This window comes from Sprattus sprattus, assembly GCF_963457725.1.
Source record: "Sprattus sprattus genome assembly, chromosome: 4".
Taxonomy (NCBI): domain Eukaryota; kingdom Metazoa; phylum Chordata; class Actinopteri; order Clupeiformes; family Clupeidae; genus Sprattus; species Sprattus sprattus.
In genome coordinates, this window is record NC_137923.1 from 32,897,875 (window position 1) to 32,914,536 (window position 16,662).

At 44.4% G+C, this 16,662-nt stretch overlaps 2 protein-coding genes across 2 annotated transcripts in view; one reads left to right on the forward strand and one right to left on the reverse strand.

Annotated features, from left to right (window-relative positions):
* Positions 1–272, forward strand: part of ndst3 (N-deacetylase/N-sulfotransferase (heparan glucosaminyl) 3) — a gene marked incomplete at both ends in the record, with an annotated part of 42,031 nt that extends 41,759 nt beyond the window's left edge. The window contains one exon of the mRNA XM_080836807.1: positions 153–272. Coding sequence (XP_080692933.1) covers positions 153–272 — 120 coding nt within the window. The remainder of the gene's footprint in view (positions 1–152) is intronic.
* An 8,595-nt stretch (positions 273–8,867) lies between these two features.
* prss12 (serine protease 12) overlaps positions 8,868–16,662 on the reverse strand; it is a gene marked incomplete at both ends in the record, with an annotated part of 38,034 nt that continues 30,239 nt past the window's right edge. Inside the window, 4 exons of the mRNA XM_080836990.1 lie at positions 8,868–9,181; positions 11,096–11,376; positions 14,518–14,640; positions 15,736–15,808. Of these exons, the coding sequence (XP_080693116.1) occupies positions 8,868–9,181; positions 11,096–11,376; positions 14,518–14,640; positions 15,736–15,808 (791 nt within the window). The remainder of the gene's footprint in view (positions 9,182–11,095; positions 11,377–14,517; positions 14,641–15,735; positions 15,809–16,662) is intronic.

The following is a 16,662-nucleotide window of genomic DNA, read 5'->3' on the forward strand; positions in this document are numbered from 1 at the left end:
TCCCCTCCCTCTATCTTCCTCTGTCCCCTCCCTCTCTTCCTCTGTCCACCCTCTCTCTTCCTCTGTCCACCCTCTCTCTTCCTCTGTCCCCTCCCTCCCTCTTCCTCTGTCCCCTCTTTCTCTTCCTCTATCCCCTCTCCTGCTCTGTCCAGTCTCGTGCGTTCCTGTCCCACTACTACCGGGACCATAATGTGGAGCTGTCCAAGCTGCTGCACAGACTGGGCCAGCCGCTGCCCTCATGGCTCAGAGAGGAGCTGCAGAAAGTCAGATAACCCCACCTGACAGAGACGGAGAGAAAGAGAAAGAGAGAGAGGCATGGAAAAGAAGTGGAGAGAGAGAGAGAGAGTACAGAGTATTTCCAGAGAGATCCGTGAGCCTCCAGTACCTGTGTCCACCCAGCAGCCCCTGACAGGAGAAGCAGACTCCTGGGCCAACAGGGTGGAGCGGGCGGGGCCAGAGATGGAGGACAGGAGAAGAAGGAGAGGACAGCAGGGAAGGACTGATTAACAGCATGATGGAGTGAGTATGGAGAGAGCGGAGGCAAAGAGCCAGCTGGAACCAGCCCAGTGACGGGACTATGGGCTGCTGAATCCATGGTGACCAATTTGCACTAAGTTTCGGTACTTGCCAGTGTGTATGTGGCCATTTATGTACATAGACACACACACACACACACACATGAAATCACGCAGGCACACAAACACGCACATTCATTTGAGGACTCAGGGGGGTATAGATGGGCTTAGTTTTTTGTTTTAGAGTTTGACGTCTTTAAAATGTGTTTTTTTTTTTTCTATTTCATTCAGTTTCTTATGTTTACCTTGCAAAAGAATTGATTCTTGATTCTGACAGTGGCCACAAAGAGAAACCCTTGTGTTTACATAGTTTTCTTTTGTTCACACACCTACATTCAAACATACATACATTCACATACACACACACACACAACTGGGACCTTTCCTTTTGTTGAGTCTAGTGTGTGTGTGTTGGCGATGGGGGGGGGTGCTTAAAGGGTTCACTTAAGGACCAAACTAAACTCACAGGAGGAGGTGATCAGATGTCACTGCTGCTAAGGGAGGCCTGTCCCTCTCATGACGTCTGAGCGCTCACCTCTCGCCACCTCTGCCCGTCGGAGAGGCACCGTATCAGGAATCTGCTGCATGGGCACTGAGGTGGCTGCCACAGCAGGAGCATGTGGGTCAAACCATCTGCTCATCGCCACTCCGGCTCCGCTCCCACAGGGCTCAGCTCACACCGCGGACCAATCCAGAGGCACGCCTGCGGGCACACTGCTCAGCTTTAGGCCTCAGAACACGCCACACAGGCCTGACTGAGCCCTCAGAACCACAGATACACCGCTGACCCAGTCACCTCCCTCAGACACCTCCCTCAGTCACCTCCCTCAGACACCTCCCTCAGACACCTCCCTCAGTCACCTCCCTCAGACACCTCCCTCAGTCACCTCCCTCAGACACCTCCCTCAGTCACCTCCTTCAGACACCTCCCTCAGACACCTCCCTCAGTCACCTCCCTCAGACACCACCTCCCTCAGACACCTCCCTCAGACACCTCCCTCAGTCACCTCCCTCAGTCACCTCCTTCAGACACCTCCCTCAGACACCTCCCTCAGACACCTCCCTCAGTCACCTCCCTCAGTCACCTCCCTCAGACACCTCCCTCAGTCACCTCCCTCAGTGTGTGTCTGTGTAAGTGTGTGTTTGTGTGTGTGTGTGTGTGTGTGTGTGCGCGTGTGTGCGTGTGTGTCTGACTGTCTGTCTGTCTGTGTTAGTTGCCAGGTTAGCCTTAGCTTTGCTCACTAGGACTGTTGCTGTCAGACTCGCTGGGTTACGTGTCTCCTTCTGTTTAAAGATGGCCTCAGTGACAGTGAGTGAGCTGTTCTGAACGACTGTAAATAAATATATTAAAATATAAGTCAATATTCAATAAACTCAAACGAACCATGTTTTATTAAACCGGACTTGTCTGTCTCTAGTGTTCTAAGATTACACCTTTGTGTGCATGTAGGGGTGTGCGTCTTTGTATGGCGTGTGTTGGTGTGCGTCATGTTCATTTGAATGCTTGACTCGCACATGCAAACACACTTTTAGTGTTCCTGTCTCATTCAGGCACTACGTCATGATGAAGAGCCCATCTGAGCGCTCTGATTCAGCTCAGTGCTACTCCATTACTCCCCTTTCAGCAGACCCACTTCATACACAATGGAGGACAACCGAACAGGAGAGCACGGCTGAGCACCATGTAACATGATGAGGTCAGATATTTGATCTACTTCATTTTGTGTGTGTATGTGTGTGTGTGTGTGTTTTTGGTGTAACTATAGTTGGTAAGAGGACATAAAAGTAATGTGGCAGTTGAATAAAATGACTGTACATTTCTTTAAGACAGTGGTGAGAAGGAGCTGAGCCAATTACGGTATGTTGGATTTGTCCGTTGTCACTTGAGAGAGGTTTGGACTGCAAGTGTGCATTTTTTGTCTGAAGGCGCCCTCTGGTGTTCGGAAATGACATTGCTTGCATCACCTCCACTATGGCCTCAAGTCATTACTATAGTTCGCAATTTAAACGGTGTGAATTCAGTACCACCCTTAAAAGAAAAGAAACTGGCACAGCATGTGACTATAGATAATATCACTCTGAGTTTATCAAGAGTTTGATGCTGCGGTTTGGAGATTTGCTGTGGTTTCATACAAACCACTGATAACTTCTCTCTTCCCTTAAGGCGGCTGCTTGCTACAGCGTTGGGGGTTAACGGTTGCGCAAAATTTACTCGGTGCAGTTCATGCTCCCAAAGGTTGCGCGTGTTGTCATGAGCCTGCCATTTGCCTGGCAGATAGAAAGCTGTTTCCCTAACAGAAAGTCTGAAGCTTGAAGTTCTTTTCAAACCTTTGCTTGGGTAGCACTGTTAAACTGAGCAGACATGCAGACTACATTTGAGTAATCTCATCACGTAACATTCGTTTTCTAAAAACAATCACATAGTATTGCATGTTTTAATGTGGTAGAAAATACGTTAGCTTAATGCTAACGTATATGGAAAATCCTATAGACACCGCGCTAGGTATTAGCATCAAGTAATTCACGTTAATACTTTTGTATGAGCCTGACATTTGCTCTGCAGATAGATAACAGGTTCCCTAACAGAAAGTCTGAAGCTTGAAGTTATTTTCAAACCTTTACTTGGGAAGCACTGTAAAACTGAGTAGACATGCAGAATATTTTAGTAACCTCATCTCGTATCATTCGTTGATAGAATGCAGGCTGCGAGGCTCGCGTAAGGGCTTACGTAAAAAATGACGCAAGTCTAGAAAAAGGAGCCGACGCACGCAAGACGTAAAGGCTGTGGGTGACCAGATTTGAGTTGGTGAAAAAGAGGACACTTCAGCGGTGACGGTCGGGGGGGGGGGGGGCATGCTATTATCAAGGGCCCTAGTGCGCGCTATTTACTAGTTAAGAGGCGCGCGCACACACACACCATTAGGCGTATATATATATATACTGTATATATAAAAGTTAAACTTTCCTATGTTGTAATTATGTATAATCCATTGTGTCATCTCTTCTTTTGCTAAAGATAAAGCAACAACAAACTCTAATAGCTGGCCTCCCTCTCATTAATATTAATGTCTTAATATTAATGTATCTACCAATACATAGGCCTATTACCAGAAATGTGTTGGATTCTACAGTCGAATTAGTTACTAAGGCTATTGTATTGGGAAAGTAGACATGTGAAAAAGAAAGCTATCAACAATAGCACTCTGACACACTAACGTAAACAAACGGTCAAAGTGCTGAAAGGTTCTTTAAAAACACTTATGAAAGGCACGATTTGTTGCGGCACAGCAGCAGCTTTACCAACATCTGAAAAACACATATACAATGAAACAGGTGCTCGGCGGCGACCTATCATTCAGGGCCTGTTTTGGAGCAGATTGCCTAGCAGTCCGTAGTCTCCCAATTTGCCAAGATGCAGGTTGTGAATATCATTCCCTAAAATCAACCTTCGGTAAGGTGTGCAGTGCACTGCTCTGCTATTGTTTCTGACATATGTGACAGTGGTAACAGCCGAGTGATCTTTTTCCAAATTGAAACTCAATAAGACCTACCTACCTGGCCGCATGGAGCAGGAGAGGCTGGCTATCCTTTCCATTGAAAAAGCATATCATGCATCACCACCTTTATGTTTGAAAGGTGCTTGTCTGTGTACTTTGCCTCTAGGTCTTGACGTTTAGATTTTGCATCATTAGATCGTCTAGTCACATGATCAAATAGAGACTTGACATTGGACATCAAAATATTACCCACAAATCATTGCATATCTGTATATGACAACAATACCAATGAAAATAAGAAATTATTCATTTAATTTAATCGTTTTTTTTTTAAATAGTTTCCATAGTTTATGTAGGATAAGCATATAATTGTGTTATAGATTGCTACTGACTATTTCCTTTCTACAAAATAATGGCCACCATGACCGAGATAGGTTGGCCATTCCGAGGGTATATATAGCATATGGTAGGCTGTTATTGATGAGTTATAACCAGTCATTGGCCGCTGATGTGTTTCCCCATCTCCTCGACTATCGGATACCGCGGTAACTATAATATACAGACTCATTCGACTAGTCAAAATCCCGGACAATTTAGGAATCCCTGCCGGACGCTTTTTATAGGTCTCAAAAAGAGGACATGTCCGGGAAAAAGAGGACGTCTGGTCACCCTACCTTTAGTGATCTGAAACAGGCACACTGGAGAGATACCAGGCTTTGGGTGAAAGTATTTTGAAATTAAGATATATCTATGAAACAGGCTGTACCCCCTGCCTTCTGACCACCATAACCATGGCTGCACACCTGCTCTGGGCTATACTCAGTTGGTGGGAAGTAGGTTACTGAAAGGCATTTGTGAAACTGACCAAAGACTGTGCTGATATGTGATGGGCTTTGGTCTAAGGTTAATCTGGTTCAACTACACAAGGTTACATGGAGAAGGCAGCTGTGGCTTTAGAAGTGAGACAGGTGGACCATCTTGGGTGATGGACTCATACTTACAGATGTGATCGGAATTTGAAACTTGAAACAGTGTCTTGTCCATAGCTGTGAGTAACTCGGTGAAACGAACCGATTATACATTAATGTATGGGGTTAAAGCGAAAACATCTGGTGTGGGAGTCAGGATGGGTGATATGAGCTCCAGTGGTCATATTCAATCCCACCACAAGGTGTTGCTGCAGTCACATTAATTCAGACGAAATAACAGTGTAATCAAATATTAGGTCCCTTCTGGCTTTAAAATACGAGATTAAATTAATCAGATAGACTAAAAATGTAATAGGACATATTCAGATATTTGAAGAATGAGAGCAACAAGATCAGATAGTTCCCTTAGAAACCAGATTAAAATGTCTAAGAGGATGTGTATGTGCCATTGTAAGCTGTATGTTGGGTCATGTAGCCTACTTTCCTTAAGAAATCCTTGCAGAGGGGGCCAGGGACCTGCAGTGGGCCTTTTTACAGACTCCCCCCACCCCAGGATCGGCTAGAACAAGTATCCAAACAAGCATGAGGCTAATAGGATGGGGGCACAGATTTCTGGCAATGTAATGGTGCATATTGAGAGCGTGGGCCAAATCATTTGATGGTATGCTACCTGGGAGAAAAATGTAAGAGGAGAAAAGAGTGCATTCTCATTGATTTCATGACAATTATCTGACTAAAAAACCTGTAGAAATACAACTTTACTTTGATATAAAAAACTGAAAGAGTGGGCAAGGCTCACACCACTGCTGTTGAGCTCAACATCTTTTTTTAGTATGGTAAAACCAAGAGGATTAAGTATGGTAAAACCAAGAGGATTTAGTTTGGTAAAACCAAGAGGATTTAGTATGGTAAAACCTAGGGTCAGGATTTAATGTGAGGAGGGCATGGGTGCAGGCAGTGCCTTGTCATTTGCATTTGTCATTTCAGAGTGTCACAAACAGCCCGGCTATATTTGACAAAATCAAATGCAAAAACACTTCTTTAAGTGTAACATATCTGGTTTAACACAGGGTTCCAATCCATTTTCACTGACAAACTTTCAAAACCTTTCCATGACTTTTCAAGGACCTTTAATGAAGTCTCCATGCCCCTTCACAAGCTATAAGCACCCTATTTCAAGTAGAAACTGTATGTCTGCAGATATTTGCACAACTAAACATTCATACATGGAAGAGGACAATAACATATCCTCATTTTTCAAAAAAAAACTTTCACAAAAACAATGACTTACTTGAATTTCAATAGGCTACTTTTACAGGCCTGGAAAATGAGAATTTCAAAATTCCCTTACTTTTTCAGGATTCCCATGACCATGTTAACAGGCTTAGGTACACCTAAAGTTAAGTGCTGTGCAGCCACCTGCTCTAACAAACTCCCCCACTCTCTTGGATATGATGGAGTCAAATTAAGCATATCCCCTTTCACTCAGTCACTCTACTTTCACAGGACTTTGTGAAAACCTCCATGCTTTTCATAAGAAAGCGGAAACAAGCTCTTTGCTGGTGTAGTCTAATGAGCATTAAATGCAGTGTGTGTGTGTGTGTGTGTGTGTGTGTGTGTGTGTGTGTGTGTGTGTGTGTGTGTGTGTGTGTGTGTGTATGTGTGTGTGTGTGTGTATGTGTTAAACAGCACACAGGCCAGAGTATGAACCAGTTACATTTTCTCACCAGCATACCTGCCCCTCACATTCTAAATCCTTCTCCGAGGTAACACTTCAGAAATGTTTAAAGAACCCCCCTCAACACAGACACACACACAATGCGGCTGTGTCCTTGGCTTGGCTCTGAAGTAGGTGGTGTGTAAACAGTCAGCTGTGGAGCAAACACACAGAACAAGAGGATGGCTCTCATTCCTCACACAAGAGTCTGATGCTGGAGCGCCAGGAGCCTGGGAGAACAAGGGAAGGACGAGAGGATGGCGCTCATCCTGGGAGAACAAGGGAAGGACGAGGGGCACACACAACCACAGCATGGGAAGAGCACAACTTTGTGTGAAACTACAATACATAGATACATGAAAACAAATAAGGACAAATATAATAAATCATGGAGCCAGCCTAGATTCGATTCCTATAGAGATAAGATCTATATTTTATCCCTAGTGCAAGCAAGTTTGTATAAAAGTAGCTGCTAAATAAATGAATGTAGGTATTGCATTTGTAAAGCATTCAAAAAGGATTTATACTGTAGGAGCCACATATGTTGATCCAATAGAATGCAGTTGTGATGTTTGTGGAAAAATTCCAAAATAGGTTTAGTTTTATTTACCATATATGCATGTAAGGAGTACAATGTAGTAGGATTACCATCAAACCTCGGTGTGTACGTGCATCTGTGGGTCGGCATGACTGTATGTGTTAAACAGCCGTTTACCACAGCCTATGGCACAAAGCTGAGGCTCTCAATCAGGCTATAGGTCAGCACACATGCCACAAACCAGTTATCCTTAATAACTCCAGGCCAAACATTCAGACAGAACTGCCAATGGTTGAAATTGAGTTTCAAATATCTGTCAAAGTAATGTCCTTCATGTTTATGAAACAGCAGAGACGGGGGGAGATGGTCACCTTTACTGTTAGTTATGAAAACAGATCCAGGATTTGTAACATATCACCAGATAAATATGTCATGATGATGAAGGGGAACTCATCACATGATCTTAACTCCCAACCATTCCCAGACATGTAGCTGTCATATCAAAGAAATAAGACATTATATTAAACTTAAAACATTTAAATTGCACTTCAATGGAAAAAGAATATATCCACTTATGTAAGACAGACTTATAGATTTATACAAAGAAAATGACTTTTATTATTAAGACAAGGGGCAGTGGACCTCACTCGTTAATGAAACAGCCACTGGTTTGGCGACAGTTTGTGGAAACAGGAGGTGAACATATCTGACATGTCTCAGGCAACGACACATTAAATACACATTCCCATAGGTAAAACACGAGACTGGTATTCTGGCTAGAGAATATAATATAACATAACAGGTAATTCTACACATTACACATAATAGCAAACACATAATAATAACAGGTTAATGGAGATACAAGAGAGAGGTATCCATTTATTACCGGGGTCAAGGGTTAATGTCATAATAGCTGTAGACATCACTGGTCACACACTGAGGCTTTTAGTGCAATAGTTTGACTTCATAAGATGTGTATGTAGTGGCTTTTAGTGCTGTGGAGAGGACTCCCCAGTTTAGTCTGACTGAAGATGTCTAGTATGTTTATAAAAGGCTGTGCTTCACGACCTCCTCTACCCTTTCAAGTGTGCACTACCTCTGATACCTCTGCCAAGAGGTCAGGGGTGCCGAGCGAGGTACAATGAGGGAGTGGGTCACCCAACATGCAGCCCTAGTGGTCCCTTACAACCAAGAAGTGCTGAGACACATATCAGTGATAGAACCATCACTGAACTACAAAGACACACACACACACACACACAAACAGACACACAGAAAACACACACACTCTCTCTCACACACACACACACACACACACACACACACACACACACACACTCACACACACACTCACACACACACACACACACTCACACACACACACACACACACACACACAGACACACACACAGACACACACACAGAAAACACACACAGAAAACACACACACACCTTACACATACACACCATACACATACATTTCTACACGTCACTGTATCAGCCAAACATGTCACTGTGACATCTGGGCATCTGAATGATAGACAGAAAAGAAGTATCTGTCTCATGTTCGTGGTTTGTCCTCATGGTATGTCCTCTGGTCATGCAGGCCTCCTATTGGCCAGTGACCTTCTTGATCCAGGGCAGGAAGGCAGAAACTTTGGTGTAGACGCCAGGTGAGTCATGGAGACGGCACGCATGACCCCATGATGTCACACCGTAGATGAACCATCCTCCCCCTGCTGGCCGCTCACACACCAGCGGCCCTCCACTATCTCCACGGCAACTGTCCACACGGCGATGGTCATCGGATGGGGCCCCGGCACACAACATGCGTTTGTTGAAGGTTCCGGCAAAATGGAGCTCACACTCACGCTTGCCGAGCACAGAAATGGCTGCCTGCTGCAGGGTCTTGGAGTAAGCTCGTCCTGACCAATCACGGCAGAGAACAAGAGTCACATGTCATAACCATCAACCTGTGCAATGTCAATACAGGAGTGTACTTAAAAAGAAACATTGGTAGCACTTTACTTAAACCCTACATCATAAGACTGTCTAACGATGGCAGTGTCCTGTCATGGCATGTTGCCGTGACCAGTCAGTGCCATGTCACAACAGTATCACATAAACATTATCAGGGACTGCTAATACAACTTCTTCCAAATTGGTTGATGCTATGGTAGCTTATAAACATATGAAGACAACATACGCCATCCATGTTTATGTCAAAGGACAGACACTGATCAGCCAGCTACAGAATGGGAGCCCCTGGCCTGACGTGGGCCCTCCACACAACTTAATGGGGACGAGTCAGTATTTTGGCAGAGGGTTCAGGTAACCTGTGTGCTACTGCAGCCGTTTCTACCCTTGATTAATGCATCAACCATTCCCATGCCCAGCACACTGTGAGAACACATCTGTACAGCCTGTGGGCATAGGTACACTGGGGGCGACAGTGGTACAGGTGGTAGAGAAGTTGTTTAGTAATTTAGTTGCTAGTTCGATTCCCTGTTGAAGCATCCTTGAGCAAGACAATGAACCCCTAATTGCTCCTGATGTGCAGTGTGCCATCAGTTTAAATGGTAAATGCACAAAGCTCTCTCTAAACAACATATATCTCTATCTTCCTTTGGGATCATGGGAAAGCTGTGAAATGGTCTTGTTATCCCACACGAGCCCTGATTGAACCAAACCCCACAGCGGAACGCGTGACGAGCATGACTTCATCTCAGAACATGAGGGAACTGAACGAGCACCATCTCAGCCCCGGCCCGGTTCAGCGTATGCAGGGCCGACCCCTTCCTAATCCTGATCTCATCCTGCTCTTCAAGTGACCCGGAGTCGACTATCGTTATCTCCCTCTGTCTGTCAAGACACTAGGGAAAACAAACCACGTTTACACGTCCAGACAGATGTCATCACATATGTAACCAATGAGGGATGTTTAGAGAGAGGCAGACAGAGAGAGAGAGAGAGAGAGAGAAAGAGAAAGAGAGAAAGAACATACATGTAATCAGTGTTCTGGAGATGTGAGCATCTTACCCATACTGAATTCCCCAAAGACTTACAGTTACCCCTCACACACAACATTGGAGGTGAGATGGAAATAAAATAAAATGATAATTTGTAGGGAAAAAAGTGAAAGGTCACTAACCAAAACATTACTGCACTGCCAAAACAAAACAAATAAATGATATAATAATCCAATGCTAAACAAATGATGAAAATGCAGTTTCATCAGAGACAAATATTTTTGTGGAATATTTTTGAATTCCTGCCCACGATCACTATCTCTCTTTCCCTGTCAAGGCAGCATGCCACATGTGTTCATGATTTCACGACTCAGTGCTGTTGTCACGCACCCACATACGTTAGCCTCACACATAAAGATACCCACATGCCTGCACTGTGTGTGCATGAGCGTGCACACATGTTCATATTAGAAACAGGATAGTTCTTCCACAGCCATCAGTCTTGAAGAGGGACAAGGGGCTCCTTGAACTGGACGGGTTGGTGAGTGGGTGTGTGTGTACCAAAGACAGATGTGTGTATGTCTTCTGACAGGTGTGTGAATCCCAAAGGAGTGTCGACAGAGAGAGAGAGAGGGAGAGGTAGAGAGAGACAGAAACACAGAGACCTCAGTTTCACTGTTATCCATGAACTGAAGACGATGAAATGAAGGGGGGGTTCTATAGGCATACACACCGACTCATACAGGTCTCAAAAGCTCCCGGATAACAAAACCATTATCACAGCTGTCATTTCATCTGTGTGTGTGTGTGTGTGTGTGGACAGTGTTCCCTGGGCTAACAGGGTGTGTGTTCAAACACAGCTTTGCTCACCTGTGTCGCCCCAGCCGGTGATGTAGCAGTTTCCAGTGCCCCTGGGTGCCCTCTCTCTCCGCGCTGGCAGACAGACAGGTAGGACATGGTGACTGAGTGACACACAGGCTCCGCCCCGCCCCGACATCCGCACCAATGCCAGGTCATAATCGTTGCCATGAGAGTGGTAACGCCCATGCAGGACGATCTTTTCCACGGCGTACTCTTCTTCAAATTCCTCAGGCACCAGTGTGTGATAATCCCCAACGCGCACCTTATACAGCCTACTGCTGTTTCCATACCTGAGACAGAGACAGAGAGTGAGAGACAGAAAGAGAGGGTAAAAGGGGTGAATAAAAAAAGGGGGAGAGGGAAAGAGACAGTGGGGGTGCATGACAAGACAGGAGAAAAAGTCGAGAAAAAGGTGAACATTCAGAGAGATCATAGAAGAAGAGACATTTGATTAAAGAAAAAGAAGAGATGGGTGGAAATATGAACCTTTTGTTAAATGTCAAGAGAATGAAACTGACAGTTTCATAGAAATCATAACCGTGTGTGTGTGTGTGTGTGTGTGTGTGTGTGTGTGTGTACGTGTATGTGTGTTTATTCTTTGTGGTTTTATAACAGTTTCCTGACATCTATTTGACACATCACCATCTATATGGGTTTGGCATGTAAAATGAGAAGCCACTTCCTCCAAGAACTTCCTCCTGTCCTGACATTTACTTACTTACACACACACACACACACACACACACACACACACACACACACACACACACACACACACACACACACACACACACACACACACACACACACACACACACACACACACACACACAAACACACACACACACACACACACACACACACACACACACACACACACACGCCAGAACCAGGGAAGATATAAACACCTCTGACTCAGACAGCGAGTAAAGGTTACTGCCTCAAGATATTCCCTTCCTTAAACTGAACATTCAGCTTCGCCATCACACACACACACACACACACGGACACACACACATAGGTAAATATAACTCTCGGGATAGCTGAATTCTGCTTCAAGAATTTCCTTTCTGAGCAGCTCATTCAACTGAACAAACACTTTACTTTACTAATTATGTTTGTAGGTGTATCAGCTCTCTTCAACTCTGTCTTTGGAGTGTGTGTGTGTGTGTGTGTGTGTGTGTGTGTGTGTGTGTGTGTGTGTGTGTGTGTGTGTGTGTGTGTGTGTGTGTGTGTGTGTGTCAGAAGCAACGGAAAGAGGTGTGTGCCAAAGGGTCCTCTTACACATCCACGACTCTTCCGGAAACAGATCCTATCTGGAGAACACAATACCTCCCAGTCCAGCGTGGCAAAGCATCAGATTAGCATTCCTGCCCATCATTCTATGAGTGTGTTGGCGTGTGTGGGTCTATGTGCATGTTTGCTAAGGTGACATATTTAGGCAAAGGCCATAAAAACTCCTGTCTTAACAGGACGCACGCAACATTCACGCACGCACGTACACACACACACACACACACACACACACACACACACACACACACACACACACACACACACACACACACACACACACATACACACATACACACACACATACACACACACACACACACAGTCACACACACACACACACACAGACGACACACACACAGAGACACACACACACACACACACACACACACACAGAGAGACACACACACACACACTTATCCACACACATGGTCCTATACTTAGAACGAGAGGGATTAATTATGGTTGGCAAGAGCAAGAGATAATTACGAGAGTGTGAGTATGAGACATGGTTTTTTCAGATGCTAATTTGGGTTCTGTGTCTGTTTTAGTGGAGGTGGTTTATGTGTATAAGTGTGAGGAATGGTGGGTCTGTGTATGTTTAGAAACAGCGGGTCTGTCATCAGGTCTTTAATATTTAAGAAATAGAACAAATATCAACAAATACTGTTTGCAACAGGAGGAATGTGTGTGTGTGTGTGTGTGTGTGTGTGTGTGTGTGTGTGTGTGTGTGTGTGTGTGTGTGTCCATACGGCAGTGCCCTATCTTTTTCCTTGAGTTCAAGCATACAGTGCTGTAATGTTCTGTAAAAAATTGCCAGCACAGAACCAACCTTTGACACAGTATGTGTTATCCAGTGTACGAGTCAATGTCCAATGTCCATATGATTCAATTTATAGGCCATAATTCACTCATACATACACAATGTTATTCACTCTTTTACCTTCTTCACTGTTTCACTGATAACTGTCGTGTTCACATTCTTTTCCCTCACACACACACCATTTTATCTCCCACATACACCTCTAAACCTCCCAAAAACACATGTGACCTCTCATATCCTCCTTCCTACCAGTCTCACATCATTTCTCCATAGTGACCATGGGTGCTACAGATGTCGAAGGAGAGACAAAGTGGAAAATACGAGAGATTCATTTTGTGTGTACGTATAAGAGGTAAAGTCTTCAGCCTATACGATATGTCATATCCCTGTGTGTGAGTGAGTGAGTGTGATTTTGGTGTACAGCTCGGACAGAAGATGTACACAGTGTGTGATATGGAATATGTTTAACCAAATGATTATTCAAATCATTATTTAAATAATACAGACAAATCAATGGAATGAACAAGTGAATCTTACATTACACTTCTTCAACAAACGTTTTCTAGACTCTTCCCATCTGTGTGTGTGTGAGAGAGAAAGAGTGTGTGTGTGTTTGTGTGTGTGTGAGAGAGAGAGAGAGAGAGAGAGAGAGAGAGAGAGAGAGAGAGAGAGAGAGAGAGAGAGAGAGAGAGAGTCATTGTAGGTGTGTGTGTGTAAGCAAATTTGAAACTCAATACTGGACTCTCTGGCCTAGGTTAATGGAAAATGTTTCAGGCATAATATATGAAGAGAAAAGAGCAGATATATCACTTTCAGACATTATACTGGAGAGAGATGCAACCCCCGAGAACCCTGTCTAGCTAATTCACCTCAAAAACCTGAACAGTGTTCTTACCATGGTAGCTTGACTGCCAAGTATGACATTTTTGTATGGATGGACAAAAGATGTAGGCACACACACGCACACACACACACACACACACACACACACACACACACACGCACACACACACACACACACACACACACACACACACACACACGCACCGAATACACACACTTACAGGGGGTCAGCTTAAAGCTTTCCCCACATTCATATATCAATCTTATTGATGTATCAGGCCCAAATGTCCCTAGTTACTGCCTTGACTTATTGGCTTACTTATCACATACGTGGAGTATGTGAGCACACAGTCTGTGTGTGTGTGTGTGTGTGTGTGTGTGTGTGTGTGTGTGTGTGTGTGAGTGTGCGAGTGTGCTTGTGTGTGTGTGTGTGTGTGTGTGTGTGTGTAGGCAGCATGTGCCTGTACTGCACCTCTTAAAGCAGTGTGCAGCAGTCAGTGCCCAGCAGCTGTTGATGAGAGTAGCTCCACAGACAAGTCGTCCATCTGACTGAGAGCCACGCAGACGGATAGCAGCCTGCCACGGCCAGCCGCCCCTACGACATACACATACACAGAGACAGAGAGAGAGAGAGAGAGAAACACACACACACACACACACACACACACACACACACACACACACACTCACATAAGGAGTGGGAGAGAGAGTGATATATTAGGGTAAATAAAGGCAGCATAAACTGTTGATAGAGGATGGTGAGTGATTTTTTCCATATTCTCAGACACCAGCCCACGCTTTCATTAGAAACACATTTCACACACACGCTACTTCTGCACCTCCTGCTTACTTTGTAACCTCGCTCCCATGCGCACACACACACCCACACACAGTCACACACTTTCCCTCTCCGTCTGTAGATCTTCTGATGTCCTGCCATATGCACACATTACTTCAGTTCTCAGATCTCTGCTTGGGCTGAGTCACTTTGTGAACTCTTTAAAGTGCTGCTAGCTGCTGCTTTCTTAATGAATCACTAAATCGCCCAGGTCCATCTCTGTCACATTAACTTATTATAAAAGAAGAAGGTCCCATAAATCATCAGGTCAGCTAGTAGTACCTACAGCTAAAAACAAATACAGAGTAGCAGCATTTAGTTAATGAGCTCTTTATCCTTCTTCTAGTATATACGATAATGCCACATTAAACATGTATTTTAGTATATACTGTATGATATTACCACATGTATTGAACATGTATTTTAATATATATGATATAACCACCACTGACTTAAAAGGTCTTGTTTAGCAATGCCTTTTGAATTGGCCCTGTGAGTGCCAGGTGCTGTGTTTTTCTAAACTTGCTGTGCCTTGCCTTTATTCAGTCGGGTGAAGATAATATTTCAGTTAATCTCACTCCCAAAACACAGACAAATCACCACACATCTGTAACACCCCTCTCTCCCCCTCCCAGTCATTGTGTTTCTCATTAGGGAGCTTGTCATGATGACTCTGCTCTGAGGCTAGCTGAAGCTAGGATAACGAATGTGCAGAGACTGACCCTGCCAATGCCCTCTCACTACTGTTTACATAACACTGTCAGAAACACACACTTAGTAATTTCTCAAGGCTGTGTGTGTGAATGTGTGTGAGTGTGTCTCATGGTGATCTGGTTCAGGTTGGAATAGCACCTTAAGGAGTTCTGCCCTCCGATGATCCTCTTCTGGCGGGTATGTGCTGGCCGGAGACCACACACTGCAGCCTCTGAGTTTATGAGAGAGGGAGAGAAACGTCTGATAAGATGAAGAAGAAGTTGAGAGAAAGAGAGTGTGTGTGTGTGTATATATCTCTCTTTCAGTGTGTGTGGGTGTGTATCTCACTTTCAGTGTGTGTGTGTGTGTGTGTGTGTGTGTGTGTGTGTGTGTGTGTGTGTGTGTGTGTGTGTGTGTGTGTGTCTGTCTGTCTGTCTGTTTGAATGGACAGGGCTCATAATGGATCTAGCAGGCTGCTGTGATGTTTTTTATTGAGTTATTAAATTGATAAGAAAAATAAATCCTGTTCTCTGGCCTGGAGCAATGGACTGATACCTGCAGTTACCACATCCTGTCTACAAAAAGAACCAGTCTCGAAAGAGTGTGTGTCTGAGTCTAAGTGTGAGTGCATGTGCATGTGTGTGCTTTTGTGTGTGTGTGCGTGTGTGCGTGTCTGTGTGAGAGAGAGAGAGTGTAGGGGGATCTTATGCCAGTGCATAAAAGAGGCCATGGTGTGTGAGAGCATCTGTGTTTAAATAAATGTACAGGCATATGGTTTACACAGTAATGCTATCATATTCATATACACAGACTCAGAACACACATGACCCCGACTTCTTCCATACAGTCTGTCTGTATGTCTGTCTGTCTGTCTCTCTGTTCTTTGTTTTCTTTTCCCCAAACACAGGTCCTTGCATGGGATTTGTTTGTTTGTGTGTTTTCCAAGCCCCAGGCCTGTTACCAGTCCATTAGTCTGAACACAAACACTAGGGATGAGATGTTTACAATGCAACCTCTTCATGTTTCCAGAAGGGGATCATCATCAACACACGTCTGTACTGAATCATTCGATTTTGGCCGTCTTTA